At 41.9% G+C, this 22175-nt stretch overlaps 3 protein-coding genes across 11 annotated transcripts in view; 1 reads left to right on the top strand and 2 right to left on the bottom strand.

Annotated features, from left to right (window-relative positions):
- The window catches only part of LOC117948755 (olfactomedin-like), a 3814-nt gene extending 1848 nt beyond the window's left edge, over positions 1-1966 (bottom strand). Inside the window, exons 1-3 of the mRNA XM_034878597.1 lie at positions 1866-1966; positions 526-684; positions 183-395 (exon numbers count right to left, since the gene is read on the bottom strand). Coding sequence (XP_034734488.1) covers positions 183-395; positions 526-684; positions 1866-1895 — 402 coding nt within the window. The 5' untranslated portion in view covers positions 1896-1966. The remainder of the gene's footprint in view (positions 1-182; positions 396-525; positions 685-1865) is intronic.
- Positions 1967-4067: 2101 nt separating this feature from the next.
- On the top strand, positions 4068-11430 carry LOC117948753 (olfactomedin-4-like). Its single transcript, XM_034878586.1, has 7 exons — positions 4068-4199; positions 4835-4951; positions 5506-5724; positions 5905-6058; positions 7739-7966; positions 8913-9081; positions 9676-11430. The coding sequence occupies exons 1-7, from the start codon at positions 4146-4148 to the stop codon at positions 10136-10138; spliced, it is 1404 nt and encodes a 467-aa protein (XP_034734477.1). The 5' UTR covers positions 4068-4145; the 3' UTR covers positions 10139-11430.
- A 2434-nt stretch (positions 11431-13864) lies between these two features.
- Positions 13865-22175, bottom strand: part of ndrg4 (NDRG family member 4) — a 56877-nt gene continuing 48566 nt past the window's right edge. For 7 of the 9 annotated variants that reach the window (XM_034878590.1, XM_034878591.1, XM_034878593.1 and 4 more), the window contains 8 exons: positions 21237-21340; positions 21039-21095; positions 20542-20593; positions 19100-19147; positions 18798-18833; positions 18611-18662; positions 17212-17250; positions 13865-14885 (listed from right to left, as the gene is read on the bottom strand). In XM_034878590.1, coding sequence (XP_034734481.1) covers positions 14731-14885; positions 17212-17250; positions 18611-18662; positions 18798-18833; positions 19100-19147; positions 20542-20593; positions 21039-21095; positions 21237-21340 — 543 coding nt within the window. In that variant the 3' untranslated portion in view covers positions 13865-14730. The remainder of the gene's footprint in view (positions 14886-17211; positions 17251-18610; positions 18663-18797; positions 18834-19099; positions 19148-20541; positions 20594-21038; positions 21096-21236; positions 21341-22175) is intronic. The other 2 variants (XM_034878589.1, XM_034878596.1) reach the window with 1 other exon arrangement.

Raw genomic sequence — 22175 nt, 5'->3', positions numbered from 1 at the left:
GGGGGGTTGAGATTGTGTACTTAAAAAAGCGACAATATGATCTAAAAAGCTGTCCAAAAAATATTGAAAATAAACCAAAAAGCGAAAAATGCCGAAAAAAGTAGCAAAAACTTTGGGACTTTTGCCTTTGGAGGGCAGCAACTCTAGGAATAATTTCAACGTGAGTCCATGTTCTGCTGTACCTCTTTGGAGAGTTTCTGGGATTGGGCGGTGTCAGACTGGCTACGGATAACACCGATGTCTGTCTCCAGCTGGCTGAGCTCCTGGCCCAGCCGGTGCAGATGCAAGTGGGTGTACAGGCCCTGGTTGTTCAGGTACTGGTGAGGCTTCAGCCGCTCCGTCACATTAAGAATCATAGCCTGGATCTCAGGGAGACGCTGGTTGGACAAGTCCACCTGAACGGAGACACAGACAGAAAGTGAAACTTAATCAGGTTTGGAGGTTGTAGAAAGGCTGCGATGATGTAGTAGTCATTAAATCATTTTTGGAGAATCATATTGAGTAGTTGAGTAGTGTAGATCTCACCTGTTCCTGCAGGCTGCTCAGAGACCCTTCACAGGACTGGACCTGCAGCATCACCGCCTCGTAGCTCACAGCAGGGAACGCCCACATAGTGGAGTTCACCTCGCAAACACATGAGCCATCTTTCTTCACTCCCGTCACACGCTCGGCCTGGCCGTCGCCCTGCAGGCCCACATGCACAAAAAACTCAGAGCTGCAAAGATTTAAGGGCAGCTACTGTTTGGACCTAAATAATCCCAAAGTCCCCCCCCCCCCCCCCCCCCCCCCGCAACAGGAAACACTGTTCACAAACCGCTCCAAAAAGCTCTGTTGTAGTCCAGAGTTTACTTCAGAGACAAACGTTAAAATGCTCGCCTAGCTGCTGGCGTGGTAAGCCCTCATACCCTGCTTCTGACTGGCTAGTAGTCCTTACCTAGGTACTGTCAGGGCCCTCATACTCTGCTTCTGACTGGCTAGTAGTCCTTACCTAGGTACTGTCAGGACCCTAATACTCTGCTTCTGACTGGCTAGTAGTCCTTACCTAGGTACCGGTAGGACCCTCATACTCTGCTTCTGACTGGCTAGTAGTCCTTACCTAGGTACTGTCAGGACCCTCATACTCTGCTTCTGACTGGCTAGTAGTCCTTACCTAGGTACTGTCAGGGTCCTCATACTCTGCTTCTGACTGGCTAGTAGTCCTTACCTAGGTACTGTCAGGACCCATATACTCTGCTTCTGACTGGCTAGTAGTCCTTACCTAGGTATAGTCAGGGCCCTCATACTCTGCTTCTGACTGGCTAGTAGTCCTTACCTAGGTACTGAGCATGTGTGACACCCAACAAAGATAGTATAGAAGTGACGTGATGTCTCACTCTGTAGCTAAAACAGAGAGCTCAACAAACAGGGTGAAAAGAGGAGCCGCAACAATGTGCAGTACAACAAAAATATCGTGTTTTTAGAAAATTAAACCATTTAAACATATTCGAGCACAACCACTAAATACAATTATGAACCTGAAAATGAGAATAATTTGAGCACTTTGAGCATGAACGCTGTAACCAGCAGCCACAGATCGGGCTGTGATTTAACCCTCAGAGGAACATGTGCATTGTCAGTTTGGTCCAGTAAAGTGTTGTGTTTGCCGCTGAAAGGCTCAGATTATTCTTCCCTGTTATACTCTACAGCGGCAAGATGCACAATCACACTATTAATTCACATTGTCCCACTAAAATCAAGCCACACTGGAGACTGCATTCACAAATAAAACTAAATTAGAAGAAAAAAGCCTCAGCATAAAGTCATAAAGTGCTATATATCTTCTTATTTGTCCTAAGTTTTCTAATAGCATGATATCATTAACTCACCGATGAGAGCAGCAGCAGGAGCAGCAGCATGTTCACAGCTGGAAAGATGAAGCTGGACTGACAGGAACAGAAGCTGTTAGTACTGAAATCAGCCCCGCCCCCCCCCCGCTCTTCTCCGTTCTTTAATACACACGATCATACCAAACACACGTTTCCCTGACTGGCTTCTGGTCACTGATGAGTCACTACAGAACCGTTAACCCTTCCTGTGGATGTGAAACTCTAAACATGTGAAATTACGGAGTTTCCAAACAGATAATCCATCCAGGAGTTCCCTTTATTCTTTCCCTTTCCTTCATTCAGTGGTTATAACCAATTTATTTTGCAATATCCAAGTCTTGTCTCCTATTTGTAACCCTTCTGCTTTTAAAGTTTCAGAAATATGCATTTTTTAACCAAATTACTCAAAAATAACATGGATGCTCTTTACAAGTCAAATTGAGGATCAGAGCTCTAATTTAATTGATTATGGGTGTTTCATTCAATTTTATAGTATACTAAACTTTGACACATCTGTGATTATCAATCAACACATGTTCCTCTATTAGTGAAAATGATTCATTATTTCTGCTTTTCTTCTAACACAAAAAATGATATCAATTAATAAATATCAAGAAATTAAATAAGAGACCTCATATTTAATTTATTTCATTTTGACCCAGGAGGACAACACCAGGGTTAGGAAAGAAGATTTACAAGACCTGATGTTTGCAAGTGCGTGTCAAAAACCATTCATGTCCGTCTGTCTGCCAGTCTGTCTGTCTGCCAGTCTGTCTGTCCGTTTGTCTGTGGAACTTCTTGAGTGGAATCATTTTCTATTTGAGTGCAGAGTCCTTTCTTTCTGTTCCTGAATCCGACTACCACATCCACAGATCCAGTGTGTGCTCCAGACACGTTTTGGGGCCACTGCTTCCCTTTTAATAATTAATCATCAAGCGATTATTATTTCAGTTCCTCCAGACCTTCATCATGAATCCCAGCTGCGGAACAACAGATAAACACTTATCATTGGGAGTATCTCTCAATCAACACACATGTCACTTGAGCAGCATTTGACACTCATACGTACAGGCAATCAACATCCCACTTATTAAATAATACTACATAAGTATTGCAATGGAATTGGGATGTTGATGATTGGTTATTGTCCCCACCTGGGGACACAGCATGTTTGTTGTTTGAGATAGTCTTAATACAGGTCCGGAGGGACAAAGACATTCTTTTTTTTTTTGAATGTAGCCTATGAATATAAAACAACATAATATATTGTATTGGGCGCGTCCGTGTCTGAAACCCTTTTGAGTTCTGATTTATTTCTCAAAGGAGGACACATGACACGTGATTTACAGAGTAGCATGAAGGTTCTGCTGCAGCAGTTCAATTTCAGTAGGATGTTAAGGTCAGACTGATATATTTGTTTTCTGTATTTATTTCATATTAATTTTTTATACGTCTGTTTGTTCTGGTTTTCACCATTTATCAAGGCAAATTCCACGTGTTAGGATTGAATTTGGCAATAACTAAATTTGAGCAAAGGGAGCATCACACACGAGGGAGCAGCATACACAAAAGCTCACATACCCATGGTTCTCAAACATATCACTCAAAGGAACGCATCTGAAATATGTTAAAATATAAATAATAAAATATGTTTTTGATGAAAACAAAAACAGGTGATCAACTTACTTATAACTTTTAAGCAACACGCAATCAAAGTTGGGTTCAGCTGACACTAAAGTGCTGATTAAACCTTAATGAAACATTAATAATAATCCAATATTATAATGAGTACTTTCACCACTTGAGTGCATTTTGCAGTTCTGTAGCTATTTCTCATTTATACTATAAGTCCAGAAACTGTACTTGCAAATTTGTATTTTTATATTGGGAGAAGTTCTAGTTGTGCTGCTAAAATAAAGGATCTGAATACGTATTTCACCAATGATTGTATTGCTCCAAAAGGAAAAACTTTTTAGCTCAAAATATCTTATGTAACATCTGTCAGTATTCCGAGGGTTTTCCCTTTATTATATAAAGAAAAGTCCATGTGGCGTCTTCCAAATTCCAACCACAAGGAGGAAGTGATCACATTTTGGAAGAAACATGACCAATGGCACACACACAAACACGCACGCACGCACGCACGCACGCACGCACGCACGCGCATAGTCACTCATTCACACACACAGATATTTGGTGTTCTCAAGTGAGAAGCTGCAGTCAGACAGATTCGCGGTGTGTTCAGGGACGGTTCGGTTCAGCTCTGCTCTCGGCTCTGCCATGAAGCTGCATGTGATCGTTCCACTGTGTGCTCTGTTCACCCTCACCCAACAGGTAGGAAAACACTAAGACTGTTACAATTATTACATACCTAATTAATATTTAATTTTCCATCTTTTTACATAATGGCGGTTTCTTTGTTTAACTGCAACAACATTAGCATTAGCTGAGGTTTTAAGGCGTATAATTGGTAACTGCTGATTTTGTTCAGATATGTCAACTTTAATAATTTAAGGGAACATTGGTTGTAACACATTTGTATTGTTATTTTAATTGTTAGTTGCTGGCACTCGACCCTACACATGTTCATAGCAACAAAAATGACAAGTGTCATTGGCTGTGTACGTGTGTGATAACATTATCTGGGTCATATGACCGTGATATGTAACCACAAGACGTATCCTGGATTCACTCAAAACTTTAATTTGTTTAGAAAAGTAATAAATAAATAATTATTTTTTAAATCTGACTAAAAGAACCAATCATGTTGAGATTATTTGATGGGAAAGAGAATGTGTTTTTACATCAGCTCATGAATCTTTCTGTTGGTATTAAAACGTCTTCTTGTACATTTTCTTTAAATCCTCCTCATCTTGATTGCTTGGTTCAGTCGGCCTCTTCTTCCCCGGCATGGAGCTCAGTTCAACAGTGGCAAAAAAACAACTACCGTTTAATATTCTTGATTTCAGGCACCTGCCCAGTGTACATGTGAGTTGACTAATTCAGAGAAGGTATTCCCTCATGGCAAACTGGGCTCAGTGGAGACCGACGCATTAAAATGCAACAGCGACATAACCCCCCAGAAGGTACGTATCTGTGTTATCCCATGAACCAGTCTGGTTCTCTAAGTGTTATCCCATGAACCAGCCTGGTTCTCTAAGTGTTATCCCCTGAACCAGTCTGGTTCTCTAAGTGTTATCCCCTGAACCAGCCTGGTTCTCTAAGTGTTATCCCCTGAACCAGTCTGGTTCTCTAAGTGTTATCCCCTGAACCAGCCTGGTTCCCTAAGTGTTATCCCCTGAACCAGCCTCGTTCTCAAGGTGTTATCCCCTGAACCAGCCTGGTTCTCAAGGTGTTATCCCCTGAACCAGCCTGGTACTCTAGGGGTTATCCCCTGAACCAGCCTGGTACTCTAGGGGTTATCCCCTGAACCAGCCTGGTTCTTCGAGTGTTATCCTGGTTCAGGGGATAACACTTAGAGAACCAGACTGGTTCTCCCAGTTTACTGTTTATATTTCAACGTGTGAATAAAACAGACTCATTCACGATCTGAATACTTCTTCCGGCACTGAATATAAATACTGCTGCCCTCCTGCTGCTGGAGTCCTGAGTGAGCACCGTGTTGATCTGCTCCATTCAGACCCTGGAGCTGGAGAGTCTGCTGCTGGGTTTGGAGCGGCGTCTGCCCCAGCTGCAGGACGATGTGTCCACGCTGGAGAAGGAAGACGACGGAGACCTCTACGCGGTCGTCAGCCTGCAGGTGATAGAGAACGAACTGAGGGAGATGGAGCAGTTCATGGACCAGCTCAACAGCACCACCCTGGCACACCAGCACCTAACTGCTGACACTAGTAAACAGGTAGAGTCACACAGAGGGCCCGTTGAGACAATACGGCCTGAGAAAGTTCTAAAAACTAAGTGTTTTCTAAAAATAATGCACATCACATGTCAGTCAGTCTGACATTTATTACATGGATTTTTTGTTCAAAAGGAAATTAATAACCAATTAAGTATTGTGTATGTCTGTTCTGCTTTCTAGTTAGAGGAACTGAGAGCAAAGATGCAGGAGCTGGAGACGTACGACACCATGCAGGTTGTGAAGACCCAACGAGCCAACAAGAATCTGGTACAAGAGCTGGACCAGTGCAACAACAGACTTAACGTCACCACCCAACCCACTCAGCCTCCACAAGGTACTGAAATACGACTTGGTAGTAGGTCTGGCAAAAAAAATCAATGCAGAATAGCATTGCAATATTTTCTGTGGCAATACTGTATCGATACACAGATGCCAAGTATTAATTTATTATTTCATGTGTTGGTCAGCTGGTCTGCTTGACAGTCCCATTTTGCAGCAATACAATTGAAGTGAGATGACCAAACAGAGAAATGTATCTTTTTAGATAAAAAAGATGTTGATAAGATTCCTTTTGGGGACATTGTTTGACATTGGGAACATTTTGATGTTGATAAATATATAAATATAGGTGATAAATTACAATGTATCGCAGAATATAGTGTCATGTCGTGAGTATCATGATGATATCGTATCGTGAGGCCTGTGGTGATTCCTACCTCTGTTGTGTAACAATATAGTTCACTTATGATGTGACCATTAAAGGGTGAATTCAAATTTTTTTTTTTGGACCCTATTTCCCATGTTTTTGTGTCTAAATGACTGATGGTCCAGTATTAAGAGAGATCTCTGCAGTCTGCAGCGGAGAAACGAGCTCTAATGGAAGTCAATGGGACAAATGTCCGGCTTGTATTTGTATTTAAGTGTCTGATGACATTAAGGAAAGAATTTCTACGGAGGTTGACCTTTCTGTTAAAGTAAGATCAGTTTTTTAGAACATAAAAAAATCTGCAACATTGCGTTCCCCAAACCTACCTAAAATACACGCATACTAAAATACACTTCATTCAAAGTCAACAGACACAAAATTAAACTATGAAAAGCTGTTTTGTTCCATTTTTACAAGAATCCCAACTCCAGGTTTGGTTGAAATAAACACATAGTTTACCGATTTACATGTGAAAATATGTTGGCTTTATGCACACTAAAAGTATTCTTTTCTTGGATGGAGTCTGGTGGGTTCAGCGACCTAAAGTGACCTCAGAGATGTTTCTCAAAGGTCTCAAAGACGTTTTAAAAAGGTCTTTCTCTGTAGGGATCCTTTCTACAATGTTGTCATACACTTAGAATAACAATCTGAGCCTTTCAGTGGTAAAACGAGGACTTTAAGTGGACCTAATTGATGATACACGTTGGGTTACATTGCAGCCCGGTTTGTGGCTGCTGTTTCCAGCTCTCACTGTTCATGAACGTTGAGATCATTATTTGAAGTGTTGATGAGGCCAGAAGAAATATCTTCTTTCTACAAAAACATTCAACAAGTCATGAAATCTTCCATGTTTGCATGACAATAAGAAAATAAGAATATAAAAACATTGGAAACCACCAAGTGGCTTAAAATGGAAAGCCAAGTCCAAAGTGAACTTGCATTCTATCTGATTTCCAGCAGGGGGCGACTCCTCTGGTTGGAAAAATAAGTCAATTTCTAGCATTTGCCTTTTCGGTATAGTTTACTCTTAATATGACCGTTAACCCACAGGAACTGACTGGGCTTCCTGATCTAATTTGTGTTCCTAATATGTTGCTTGTTATTTTACTTGAGCAAAATTAGATATGGACTATCCTGTCCTTAACCTCCAGCAAGATCACACCCAATTCCAAAGGGCCAGTCTGATTCTCTGTCCACTGTGTCGCAACTAGTGCTGATTAGTGGAAATGATTATCAATGCTGAGCCAGCTGTAATTATTTTGTACAATTTCTTTCCTTGACATTTGTTTTTTAATTTTTTCCCCTTAGGGAACTGCCCCCACGGTACATTTCTGAACATAACAGGGCCAAGGGTGTACACAGCAGGAGAGTACCCTGGCTCCCACAAGTATGGAGCCTGGGGTCAGGATCCCAAACCAGACGCGGGGAAGGAGAGCTGGTATTGGCTGGTTATGTTGACCGCCAGCAACAGATTCGCCAACTACGTCCGTCTCTACTCCAGCCTGAGCTCGCTCATTGTTGGGGTGAGCACACCAGGTAACCAACAATTGTCTTTTTCTTTACTATTTTAATAATATATGACATGACTTTGGTAAACTCATTTCAAGCACTGAAACAATACAGACAACACTTCGTGTTTTCAAAAAGAGATTTGAGAAATTTCCATAAGCAAACATGAACGTTTCAGCTTTAGCACCTCTAACTTCTTCAACTAGAAAATAAGTGGGCGTGACTACACCAAAAGCTGAGTTTGTTCTGAACATCTTGAGATGAAACATTACAATTAGTTAAATGCAAATACCTTAAAAAGGTAAATGTAAGAAGCTATGTGAACATGCCCTTAGACCTCAGGGGGTCGAAGCCCTACTGGTAGGCACCGGAACCATGTTTAAATGGAAGGGTTGATGGGGGCTGGTTTTCTATTTGTTTGATTAATATGCACAAAGCTCTGGGGAAATGAACACGTGAGCAATGAGCCCATTTCAGTTACTGCACATATGTATAATTGTCTTGTATAATAGGATATACTTTAACTAAACTATTTCCTTAAACAGCTGAACACTGTGTTTGTTAGCAAGGAGGAAATGGGAGGTTTGTCGGGGATTATTTTCAGCTGTGTAATTCACTGCTGAAAATAATTAATTATCCATGTTTGGTGCATTAGTGAGTGATTGGGGCAGCAGGACGGTGTGTGTGGGATTGAGTCAAAATAATCTACAATATGTGTGTGTTCATGGTAATAATGGAACATGTCACTCAGAGCAACAGAGTTGTTTGTTTTCAATACTTAGTGGAGAACATTTTCTGTAGATTTGGGTCTTTGTATGATTTATTAATAGTAAGACAACTATATACTTATCTTTTAAAAGAGTAGGCCATACATAAGTTTTATTAATTTTTATTTTTTAACAAATTATAACTATAAATTTACACATGACTGCATTGCTCCTTCCCCTTCTGCTCATTCTTCTCGTTCTGCCAGGTAACGTCCTGATCAGCCCCTCTAACCCCACAACCAACACCATCCAGGGGCCTAACGTTGTGCTCTATGGAGGGGAGTTGTACTACAACTGTTACAACCTGGATTCTGTCTGTCGATTCAACCTGACCAGCAAAACTGTTACCACGTTACAACTACCCAAAGGCACCAGGTTCGCTGCTTTGTCTTTCAGATAATTATTTGAATGGGTGTTGCGGACGCCAGAATAAATTTCTTGTTTCTAAAAAAAAAAGACAAAAGTCATGAAATATTTCATGTTGGCACAAAAATGTTGAATTCTGTAGATTTGTAGGACAACAAATCAAGAATATGGTCATGGGATAGGACCTGGAACCAAGTGGGTTCTGTTACCTTGCCTAAACATGGATGCCTGGCCAATAGTAGCATGTGAAAGCTATTGAAGGGCAGGTCTTGGGTTCTATAATAATACATTATAACCATAAAGGTCTCTGGTTTAGCCGTTTCATCCACCCCAGCTACCTTGTCCAAACATGGTCACTACTTGCTCCAAAATGCCAAGATGGACAGCCAAAATGCAAACTCTAAGCTCCAAAAAGGCAGTCCACAAATCAATGGGGGATATCATTTTACCTTAAAAATAATATATATATATATATATATATATATATATATATATATATATATATATATATATATATATATATGAAGGTACAAGCATGACGTAATGAGTCCAAGAAAAGCTACTTATACAGTGTTTTCCAAATGTGTTTCCCGTTTGTTTCAGGTTTAACTCAAAAGGTAACTTCTGCCATCTTGAGGAATGCTACCCATTCACCGACCTGGACCTGGCAACAGATGAGTCCGGCGTCTGGGTGATCTACACCACCACCCAGGACTTTGGCAACCTGGTGCTATCCAAGGTGGAAGAGGGTGAACCTCTGAGGCTCGGCCAAACTTGGCACACCACTGTCTACAAGCAGGGGGTGACCAACACCTTCATGGCCTGCGGCGTGCTCTATGCCACGCGGTACATCAACAAGGACCTGGAGGAGATCTTCTATTCATTTGACACCACTACAGGAGAGCAGAGGTTCGACATTGGCATCTTCATCAAAAAGTTGTCTCCCAACATTTATGCCCTCAACTACAGCCCTGTGGACCAGATGCTGCATGCCTACTGTGACTCCTACATGGTCTCCTATAAGGTTTTGTTTACCCTAAACGGACATGCTGACGTTTTTTATTAAAGCCTGTATCTTAAGAATTGCTGCAGTAATAGTGATCAGCACAAAGAAATAAAGGTGACTCATTAGTTAAGGCCTGCAAAAAATTGTTGTTGTAAATGTGATGGTGAGAGATGTGCAAACGGAAGTGAGAGCTGCTCCCCAAATATTGAAAACAAACTGAAAATGATCAGACCCCTGATTCCAAAAATGTCTGACATAAAGTCTTTATTTCTAACTTGTTACTTGATCAGTACATGGAGAGAAACAGCTTACTTTTTATATATTGAAACTTTACATTACACATCTGAATGACAGCAAATTAGGTCAGAGTCGTTCTACTGTTGTGGATAGAAACAAGCTCATACAGGGAGGACTCCCACAACACGGAACAGCCAAAAGAGAAAAAAAGAACTTATTGCTCAATACAAATCATTCATAATGGCAGTATAGGAAGAAGAAAAGTAAAAAGGAAACACAAGGACCAATATCATATACCAAGATGAAGTTACACCCTATGGTTGCCTATAAAAAAGAGAAGAGGAACAGAAATATGTTGAAATTTTCTTCACAATATAGTAGTGTTTGAGTGTTTGTTTCTCTATAAATAAAAAGTATCTACAAGTGCAAGGAGGACCAAGGTTTATACTAACTGATCGAGTGCCAGCTTACAGGCGCTGTCGATTTCAGAAATCACTACTGAACTATTTATAGACCTTGAGGGAGCGGGAAGGAACTGGGTTTTCATGTACAGGGTTACATGTTAAAGATGTGGAGCGGGGATAGAAATGCAATCCATATGAGAGGCGTAGGTTGACAATACTGTACATCACTTCAATAAAGGACAAAATACATTCAGGAGCCCCAATGGGCAGTTTGGGTAGAAGTCGTGTAGGAGGAAATCAAAGTTTAGGTGGCGGAAAATAGCTTAGTGAAGAGAGCAAACACTAAAAGATGATCTTATACTCCGCTACATGCAGACTTCTGCGGTCATGAAATCCAACGCAGGAGTTACTGATGTGTTTGATCTGACTCTCTCATATTTTCCAATAATCTCTCCTCTTCTTTTTGTTTCAAAACTATTACATTTATTGTATCTTTTAAACAATTAATAACAATTAATCCAGCTTCATTAAAATCACATTATTGTTCCTGTAACATTCATTCACTCAGTCATTCATTATTTTACAGGTCAGAATCTCTTTCTTCTGTTTTGGTAATGATCCCTTATCTTCTTCTTTGCTTGAAAAGAAATCCATCTGCTGATCTCTAGGGCCCCCTGGTGCTCAAAAACAGGACTAACACTACCAACATTTAAAAAAAGTGACTTCAGCTGATAGCCCTTTAGGTCGCAACCGGGTTTGCCTGTGAGAGCCGGGGCACCATGTGATTGTGGGGGATGGGGGTATTCTTTTTTTTAAGTTGGCTGGGGGTTGCCCTACATTCCAAACTTGGCGCCCAAATGGCTCCAAAAAAGCCCCGCCCCTTACAGGCCACCTCACGGAAGTGCACACCTCAGCGATTGGAAGCTACGGCCCCTTCTGACTGGGGACCAAAGGGTTTTTTGTGACAGTGGAAACAGAAGAAGGTGCTTATGTTACACAAATACTGTACATTACTAAGCCAAAAAACCAGGGGACCCCATCTCTGATTACTACTGACAAGGTGTTCCAGTATTACAGCAGACAACAGCACATAGCTTCACTATGCTAAAAGTCTACTTATACATGTGTACTCTACTGCTGATTATGGTTAATATTATGGCTAATATGGTTACACATCACATCAAAACACACACTGAGCACACAGCCAACACATTCGCACTCGCACTTTGTCAAATACTGTTGCTTAGTCAGGACCCCTTGACGGACCGCTTTTGACACTCGTGGGACAGGAACCCTTAGGTGTAAATTTTCAGTAAGTGGTAGGGTGGTTGGGTTAAAAAATGTACGTTTGAGTGACCGACACATTTTCACGCCCATCGCCTCAAAAAGTGATCCTTGGTCAGGTGCCTTTGGCGTTTGTTATTGATGCAGAAGTACCACATGTAGACGCTTGGTCGGGACCATGGGCGTTACATTTTTGACTCTCTGAGTTGGGAGGTTCTTTTAACTGACATGCGTCACCAGAACGGGACAGTTATGTTTTTGGTTAAGGTCCTGGGTGGGGTTAGAAAATGTACATTTCATTGAAACGCGGGACGAGAACGAGACACGAAATCCAGTCTCCTGGGTGAAAGTCCTGTGTTGTATAACCAACCTCCCTAGTGGATTTTAGGTCTTTCACATTACACTTGTTGCTCTTCATACCACATCATTTGACAGCTACACCCTATACAGACACTAAAGGGTGCCTCTGACGCTAATGGCCACAGACCAAGTTGGGAGTGAGAACAGGTTGACATAGCAAGGGATTCCTTCTTGTGTGGGAATTTTGTGTATTAACATATTTCCTTTGGCTGAGTTCCATTACAGCCTACGCAGATTCCATTTGAGAAGGTGACAATTTGTTGGTGGTTGTGGATACTTTTGTGTGTGTGTGTGTGTGTGTGTGTGGGGGGGGGGGGGTGTAGCTTTGGTATATCCACAGATGGAGGCTAGGTGCTTTAAAGTAAGGTGCTGCAAGTTCTTTGGTGGTGAATTGCAAAGAGAGCTAGTCGGGCCATCCTGGTCTGGTTTGGTCAGAGTGTGATTGTCATGCTGGAGAGCCCAATATAGCCAGAACCGCGTCCATGCACTGGAGTTACACACTGATGATGGCAGTCACATCTATGATTCTATATAACTAGCCACATGTAAGGTACTAATACTAGACACTACTCAGATGCTAGAATGCCCTAAGATAACATTCACATTCACATGCATATACGTGTTAATAAATACTTACTCTAGTCTATATTCATGTAGCCGTTTGGCTACAAAATGTGAGATGGCAGACAGCTTGAAGCCACACGCAGCAACATTGCAGTACTGTGGCTCCAAATGGCAGTAATAAGGAAAGATTTGAACTTCAGTAATCAATAATGTGATGCTTCATGTTCACCAGACTGCCTGTCTCTGTGATGCTCTATACTGAATCAAACCTAATGGAATAAAGCTGTCTATGGATGAGACAGTTTAATTAGATTCTTCAGCTTCAGATCCAATAACATCCCTGTAAGTTCTTTGTAAGATATTGTCAACTATTCAGAAAAAGTGATTTTAAGTATGTGACTAACGTGTGAGTGACTAAAGACTAAAGTTCTATTCCACCTCTGACTTGTTTGCTGTTCAAGCGTTTTATAGTAACTTAAAGTACTTAGCTACATTTGCTACATTTGATGATATATTTATTTAAATCCTTTTATGCTTTTTTTATAGTAAACACTACACAGACTCTAGTGGCTCACAAATAACAGATTGTCAACCGGCTCTGGTTGTACTTTGGCCATATCACGTACACATTAGCATGGTAAAAGCAATTAAAATGGATGGAGGTGCACATTTGAACCAGCTAAGCTCCCTGGTGGTTTAGTGGCTAGGTCTCTGACCGCTAATGACTCGCGGCCTGAAACGCATGTATGCAGATGATATTACTTTTTTTTGCATTCTAAGTGTAGTTTCCAAGTATGACATGAAATCTCACCAAGTGCAGCTTTGAATCAGTGTGGTGTAGTATAGCTAGCTATGCTCTTAGAATAAAAAGCTAACAAATCCTCTCTAAGCACTACAGGTGCACTCGGCTACAATGGGCTTTGCTCTGTTGTCTGTCAAATTCTGGACACACCCTCTGACGCTCACCAGTCACTCAGACAGAGGAGAAAGCATCTCTTAGAAACAACGGTGAGAGAGATACTCACATGTTGTCCATACAACAACAAATAATCAACTGCTTTCAAAAATACTGATGTATAACACTGTTTCATTAAGGTACCACCTAAATGTTGTGTTTTCCTTGCCCACACGTTCACCTTCTCTGACCAATTTCCAAGTTATGGATGCTTAGTGATTAATATCATATATGGCTGTCTCAACAACATTACGTCCTTTTCTGTGGAGGCGTGGGTGGTGGGGGTGCAGGCAAAGAAAGAGGAGACAGCAAACACAAGAATAACACTGCAAGAACAAAACAGTTGCCTAAATCATTTAAGTGCTGGGCGAGGGGGGGTAGAGTTAGATATTTGAAGGGGTGGTCGGGGGTCTTAGTAGCAACACATATGGTATTTTACAGTGGAGGAGGGAGAAGACGGCAGACAAAGGGATCCGGAGGAAATAGATGAAGCAAAGAGAGAGCTTTCTCCACCTTTTTCATGAACTTTCCTTCCTGTTGCTGTCTCGTTCTACAATCTACCATGTCTGACTACAAGAGTAAAGGTCGGTCTCAAATCGGATACTCCCATGAGTACACTATGTATTTACTTGTGAAGTGTGTATGTTTCAACAGGGTAGTGTTGTCTCAAATTGTGCATGGGTGTTAGGCACTGATCGATAATGCCCCTACAGCAGTAGTCACACCTTCTATCCTTCACATTTTCCTCATACCCCTCCCCCGTCATTTCTTGGCCATCATCCCTTCTGTCTTGCTCTTTCCCTCTCCATCCCTCCCCCCCGTCCCTCTTTCTATGGCTGGCCGACTCCTCAGCAGGACACCTCCATGGTGTGGGTGACTGGGCCGACTCCCTCGGTGCTGTCGGAATGGGTGCAGGCCCGAGAGCGGGACCCGTCGATGGAGCTGGCACTGGTCAGGGAGGCCGTCCTGGAACGAGCCAGGCGGGTCATACTAGCGGAGGGCACTGGGACAGGGAGGGGTGGAAACACATCAGAATTCAGCATTACATTTTGTAAATAAAAGCGTGAGATCATTTGATATTGTGAGATGTTGGGAGTACATGCTAATGTGGACAACTAAAGAATATCTTTGCGGGTGAGAAAAGGCAGCTGGCTGGCTCACACAACAGCCCTGAATGGTTAGGTTTGTTCATTAAAGAGCCCCTACTGTACTCTTTTTCAAAGTCTTATTTGTACTCCTGTGGTCTACTAAAAAAGGTTTACAGATTTCGATGCACTGCTGTAGTACTTAAGAGACATGTTTCGATTGTCTTGGATCTATCTTGGGCTCTTGGACTCTTGCGACTAGTCCTCCTCTTGGACTTGTCTTGAACTCGAAAAATTTGGGCTTGACTACAGCCCTGCTTTGATTTTCAAAATATTATTTTTCTCATCCTGCCCCTTGGTGCAGTTCCTCTGCCTCTTGGCCCGCCTTCCCAAAAAGCCCAGTCTGCTCTTATTGGTCAGCTGGCCAGACTGTGTTGTGATTGGTAAACCAAATTCCTCCAAGCCCCCGGGCAGCCCCTCTGGGCAGCACATAGGAGAACCTGGGCAGGCTTCCTCCATTAGGGACATCACTAACTGAGGCATTTCAAACAGGAATGGGTGGTGTGTTTAGGCAGTTGAGATAAAGTGATGTCTGTGGGAGAGAAAGCTCCATTTGGAGTTGAATGTTTTTCATTTTTAACTTTATACATCTATCACAGGTACAAAAAACTATTTAACACACTAAAAGATGAGAAAAATAAAAAAAAAACATAATAGGGGCTCTTTAAAGATTAAAGTGTATCTACACACAGACACATTGTTGACATCGTGCACTTTGTGTTACAGGAAGCTTATTGTTATGGAATTGTAACAAATTAGCCTCGTTATTAATAATAATCAAGAAATTTAAAGCAAGTGAATTGAGATTGTTTTGTCAACTGCTGATTCCAGGGCTAGGGAATTACCCGTCTTGCTCCATATACATATATATATATATATATATATATATATATATATATATATATATATATAGCAAGACGGGTAATTTCCTAAATACATGTAAATATACATATATCAGTCCTGTTTCTGAATATGTTAAGCTTGAGGTTTAACAAAAGTATAATAATTCCGTAACAAATCTGTAGGATTCGTGCAATAAAACGATACATTATTGATGTAATTGTCAAATATTACACATATTATTTTTGACATTCATTAATATTCTAAGATATAATGTTTGTGCTGCTTTCATATCGTGTTGGAATAATCAGGAAAATGAGTTCCCATTTGCAAAAATTCCCACTGCATAAACAATGTGAGTTAGGGTATGCCTTGATGGAGGAATGCGCCCTCCGAGTGCCGTTTTAGCCGCTGCAGCATTCATTTGGAGAGAGAACGTTCTCTGATACTGTAAAGAAGGTTGATAAAAAAAAGAGCTACAAGAGGCTAAAATGAAGTTGCGTGGAACTGCATGGCTGAGGCAGAATTCTTTCCATTAAATGACTCCTTTCACATATCACACAGGAATTTGATCCATGTTAATGTTGATAAGCTGTTTGATAAGCCAGAATTAATTTGATTTGTTTGTTTTAGTTTTTTCAACCCAGACTCAAGAATACGTTGGATACTTCAAAGAGTTTGAGCATGAACAAGTTAAACCGCTGGCTCCAGCTTTACGAGGGCTGTAGCAGTCCAAAGGATGCTGGGGGACTTTTGCTTTTTAATGTGTTTTTGAGACCAAGAGGACAATTTTGAGTCCCTCATTCTAAGTACACTTTAAATAGTTCCTGTGTACTGTGCTTACGTGGTTTAGATTACGTGGACAATTGTTTTTGAGCGTGTTCAGTCAGAAGTTAGTGGTTTTAATAACTTTAAGTTCTTATTTGATGACAGTCACTAGATTTACTGTTCTGTTGGACATTCTCCTAAACTTTGACTTGTGTAAGGTAGATTGTCATTTGAAGACATTGTTTGTTACAAACTTAGCCCAAAAGGCTGTGCTCGAAGCTAGCTGAAGGCCATGCAAAGAGTAGTATTGGAGATGCAATGGCAAAGGAATGTGGAGGGAGGAAGTAAGGGCGGCATCACTTTCCGTGAAAGGAAAATATATTTGTAATAAAACAATGATGGGGGTTAAATGTCCTTGGGATAAAAAAATCAAACCATTAGAAATGACAGCAAATGTAAAAATTTTATAACAGCCCAAAACAATGTGTTCATAACCAAAATTAAAATAAATTTCACAATGCCAATTGCATAGGGCAACAATAAGTGGTCAGAGGATGAAGGGGGAGGAGGAAGTACCTGGCCCTCCACTCAACCTCCGATCCTTCACATAAGCGACTGAAAGAACGGGGCGGGGGGGAGACAGAGGGCAAGATTAACAGAGCTCATGTCCCTCTGCACGAAACATGTGACATCACAGCACACAAATCACTACGTTAACACAGATGAAATATTGAAATAGTTATTAGAAATGATCGCAAAGACACAAACATATAAAATCCCACTCTCATGGTACATGTCCACAGTCAAGGCATTCTCACGAATGATATCGTACAAAAATATATGCACACCAAAGCGTATGATATCAGACGAAGCTAGGAGACTGCCGGCTGGTCACGTGGCGCCGGTTGGCTACGAGTTCCAAGACGCGGTTTAGGCCGCAACAGAGCTTTGTGATGCTGGCTACAGACCTCCGTCACAGTTCGTTAGCATCAGCTGCAGTTAACAGACGTGTTTAGACCCTACAGAGCTCTGCGACAACAGCTCCGGTGCTCCACACTGTGCTCCGCATTGTGCTCCGTTGTATCAGTTATCCGAGAGTTGATTTTGAGATGGGTACAGAGCACTGGGGTGCAGAGCAGTAGACATTACATTTAAGTTAAGGTGACATAAAGTGAGCGGTATGCAGCAACAGAAGTTAGGTTTAGACACCTGAAGGACTAGTTAAGTTTAGGAAAAAGATAGGTTGCATTATGGCGATTTGGATTAAAATACTCCCAAGGAACATGCATTTACCCCAGAAAGAAAACTCTGCTCCCTAGCATTGAAGCCCGTCTCTACACAGCCAGCTGCATTCTCGTAAAGCAGCATTCAATGTGGTGCACGGAAGTGGTGAATAAGTATTATTACGAATTATAATGCTGCTTTTGTAGCTGTTTTCGTAGTTCATGCATGGTTCATGAGAACAGGCTGTTTTCCAATGGCAGCGATCGCCCAGCTTCCCAGCATTGGACGAAGTTTCTCTTTACTGACCACTGACAAGCAAATAAAATAGGTTACACCTTCCTACAAGCACAATGGCTGCACCTTCACTCGTGGGCTCTCTGCTCCCAGATTTGAAAACAGACCAACATGACAGCTTGTTTGGAAACCTTCGCATATTTTACAAAAATAGTTTTGTCACTGGGTTGCTGAAAACATTTAATGTGAAATACAAGCTATACAGTTGCTGAACCTGTGTTCACTTTAGATCGACCAATTTAAAAGATTAACAAAGAATTGAGTGTAGTTGCCCACTCCTCGTTTGCATAATATTCAGATTCAGCCTACTTTATGCAAATGAGGAGTGGGCAACTCCACTTAATTTACTATGACGCCACCAGAATGCATTGCCAAATGGCTAATAAAAAGGGAAACAATGCTTGTCAGTGGACCGTACCATCACTAACTAATACAGTCTCATTGTCTGGATACTTACTGTAGCCCATTCCCTGCAGGAAATACTTGAAGGCTTCGGTCAGCTTCCCGGGCTGGAAAAAAACACATACAATTTTTTTATTTCCCTGAATTTTGAGTCAACAATGTCATATGGATGATCCATTCATGGTCTGTCTGCATTTGAGTGCACGGCTGCCTGTGGCTTATGCAGTCTGTTTGAGTGTTACCTGTGTGAGCTGGGGAAGGCCACCAGAGTCAGCCATCTACCATGAGAACAAAGTTAGGTGAGCTTTTTCCTTCTCAAACATTGAACTCAACAACACAGTTTACATGTCATGTAGAAGGTTTACAATGTTTAAAATTAAGCATTTGTTTAGCATCATACTTCGTGTAACATAGGACTATTATTGATTTATTTATTTTGCATATGTAAAAGGTTGATTTAAATTCAAGTTGTGCTTGCACATCAAAACAGACTTTTTCATCTAATGATGGAGTTGCTGTAGGTGAGATGAAGAAAAGCTGCTACCTTCAGGAAGGTGGTGTTGGTTGGGTCCAGTTTGGAATTGCACTCCACCTTAAAAACAAAAACAGCAAGTTGAACTGAATTTGCCAAAAAGCTGAAAGATAATCAGGACTCAAAGAGGAGCTGGGGATGTACTGTATTTATAGTGCATTTATGGAGACTATATGTTATTCTGTGTGTGTGTGTATGTGTGTGAGAGAGTGACCTAGATATTGCAATGTGATGCAGCAATGAGTCACCCAGGCAGGCTGGGAGCAGAACCGCAGTGTGTACACACACACACACAATTACAGTGGACGGATGTGCACGGATTCACACTCATTGCAATGCAATTGATTGAAACAGTGGCTGAAGTGGGAGCAATCAAAACCATGTCTCAACTGGTCATATCAGCACAGTCACATATTAACATAACCTCCATCTGCCACATGCAACAACAACACCTTGTTTATCTCTCGCTTCCTCATACTCCCTCCATCCCTCTGTCACTTTCAATCTCTCCATCTTTCGCCGTTTCATAACAACGCCCCCCCCCCTCCCTTGATATACCCCGACGGACAGAGGAATTTGACATTGTACATGTGGCAGACTAACTGGTGCAGAAGCACACATATCTGGGCCACTTCAAGCTAGGAAGCCCCAGGGATGGAGCAAGGCCATCTGGCTCCTGGGTAATACACGCTTACACACACACACACACACACACACACACACACCCACACACACACACACACACACACACAGTATGAAGGGCATACATAACACATGGCTGGACAGACAGAGAGACACGCAGAGTCCCTGGGGGTGCAGCAGGGTTGCAAAGAGAGTGAACCAGGTCCCTGCTGGCAGACCAATTTCTGTTCCACTGAATACCAACACACAGTCATCAAACGGAGTGCAATTACAACACTTAACATGGCCGGAACAGAGGGAGTAAGGTTGAGATTAGGGGTGTCCCCGACTAAGAATTCTCCCAGTCCAATCAGGATGATCAAGTTTTGTCTCTTGTTGAATGACTGCTGAATCACGTGGATGGGGGCCACTGCCGGTCAGGGAAGTCCAAAGAGTCGTAGGGCTATAAAGATCATACACCGTCTCATCTGGTCTCAGTGGTGCGAGCTGGCAGGTTTCAGAACCATGGCAGACTGGTGCGTTGCAAGTAGCTGAAAGATTAGTCTCGTCCAGAAACTTTGGTCTGAACGGGACTTTACGAAGTTTTCATTGTGAGACTGACAGTTAAATCAGTCAAAATCATTCGTTGGGGGTCACCTCTACTGTAATATTTCTTGGAAACAGGAAGAAGTTATCTCAGTGCTCAGTTAGAAAGTTGAAGGAGTGAGCTAAAGAAGGAAGACAGCGGCAAACAGAGGCAACGTACGTAGAGACAAAGAGTTTTTTTAGAGCGTCTGGAAAACCTCATGCAGGGAGAAAGATGATGGACTCACCACTCCCTCCTCCGCTGGGGCGTTGTCTCCAACAACCAGCATCGCAGGACACCTACAGAAACATTAGGAATGCTAAGTCAAGGGTCTGGAGGCGGTCTCATGGTTATATGGGATTGATTATTTTCAGTATTGCCATTATTATGCTAATTATTATTTTGATTAAAGCTTTTTATATTAATGAACATCCGTTACATCAAAGCCATGGACCAGGTAACCATAATCCTCAGATTGGACAGATAGTCTAGCTAGCTGTCTGGATTTACCCTGCAGAGATCTGAGGACCAGGTAACCATAGTCCTCAGATTGGACAGATAGTCTAGCTAGCTGTCTGGATTCACCCTGCAGACATCGGAGGACCAGGTAACCACGGTCAAATTAGTCAATAGTCGAATTCCAACACAAAGAAAGCGGAAAGAAACGGACATCACGGTGTTGCGGACATTTAGAGTCGAATGAACTGGATGATGTACATTATGAAACTACGTGTGCTGACTCACTTCAGAGTCTTGGCGTTGAGCACCGTCCCACTGCGATTCATCTCCAGGTCCCTCCGGCTGAAAGAGACATCATAAATGTTAAGAAGTATCCTTCACTTTAGTAAAGTTAGCACATAACACAATGTAACAATGCTAATTAACAGGCACATTTCTGCATTGATAGTTTAAATCATGCAGGAGTAAGTTGTATCTCTCCACCTGTTGTACATGTTCCAGAAAAGCTGCAGGTTGAACTGGTTGACGGTGTTGTTGATCTGTTGCCGGTAGCTCTGCACCAGCTCTGTGTTGTTCATCAGCTCCTCCTGCGGACAAACACACAAACCGGCTCAGCATCTGTCTCTAAAACACACCTCTCAAACTCAAGGTCTGCTGGCCCAACCCAGACTGGCAGACTTGGATCTGGCCCACAGATAATTAAGGTTTATGATAACATTTGGCCCACTTAGTTAAAGAAGGGAAACTTTTTCAATACCGTAATTATGCAACACTCAAAGCTGAATTTGGCAGATTTGCCTTCTTTGAGACTCCCCCAGAAGCAGAGAGGTTTCACATTCAGGGTGTGAAACAGGTTGTATTGAGTCGGCTGTGTGCTTTTGTTTTGCTTAAATTGCTAAATTCTTTCTTGGCAAAGGAACTTTTGGCTCACTTTAAGGTTTTATGTCAATAAAACCATCTAAACCTCCCCGAAAATGTGACAAATTTGAAAAAGTACGGCGGCCAACAGGGGCAAACGCACTGTAGCTTAAAGGAACACACCACCGTTTGTTGAAATAGAGCTTATCACAGTCTCCCCTAGCTGGAGATTGGGGAGCGAACTTCTTTTTCATGTTTGAGTTTGGTGCAACACTGGCAGCACTGCAGCTAGTTAGCTTAGCATAGAGAACGGAACCCTATGTTGCCGGTTAGCATGTTGCGAGTAAAAGTGAGCCAACAAAAAAAAAAAACATTCTAATTACTTCTTGTGGTCTGCGTATTCACAATGAGTACAAATAGCAATGTAGATTAAGACTGGAAGATTTTCTAGGCAGATATGGACTTGGGACTATATTGGGTGGAAACACAGCTGAAGAACTGTCCCACATCAAGATCTCCAGGCCTCTAGGGGGAAGCGCTACGTGGAACAGCTGGGTGTCAACC

The sequence above is a fragment of the Etheostoma cragini genome, chromosome 8 (assembly GCF_013103735.1).
Source record: "Etheostoma cragini isolate CJK2018 chromosome 8, CSU_Ecrag_1.0, whole genome shotgun sequence".
Classification (NCBI taxonomy): Eukaryota; Metazoa; Chordata; class Actinopteri; order Perciformes; family Percidae; genus Etheostoma; species Etheostoma cragini.
The sequence above is the reverse complement of the archived record's forward strand: the minus strand, read 5'-3'. Positions and strand labels throughout refer to the sequence as shown.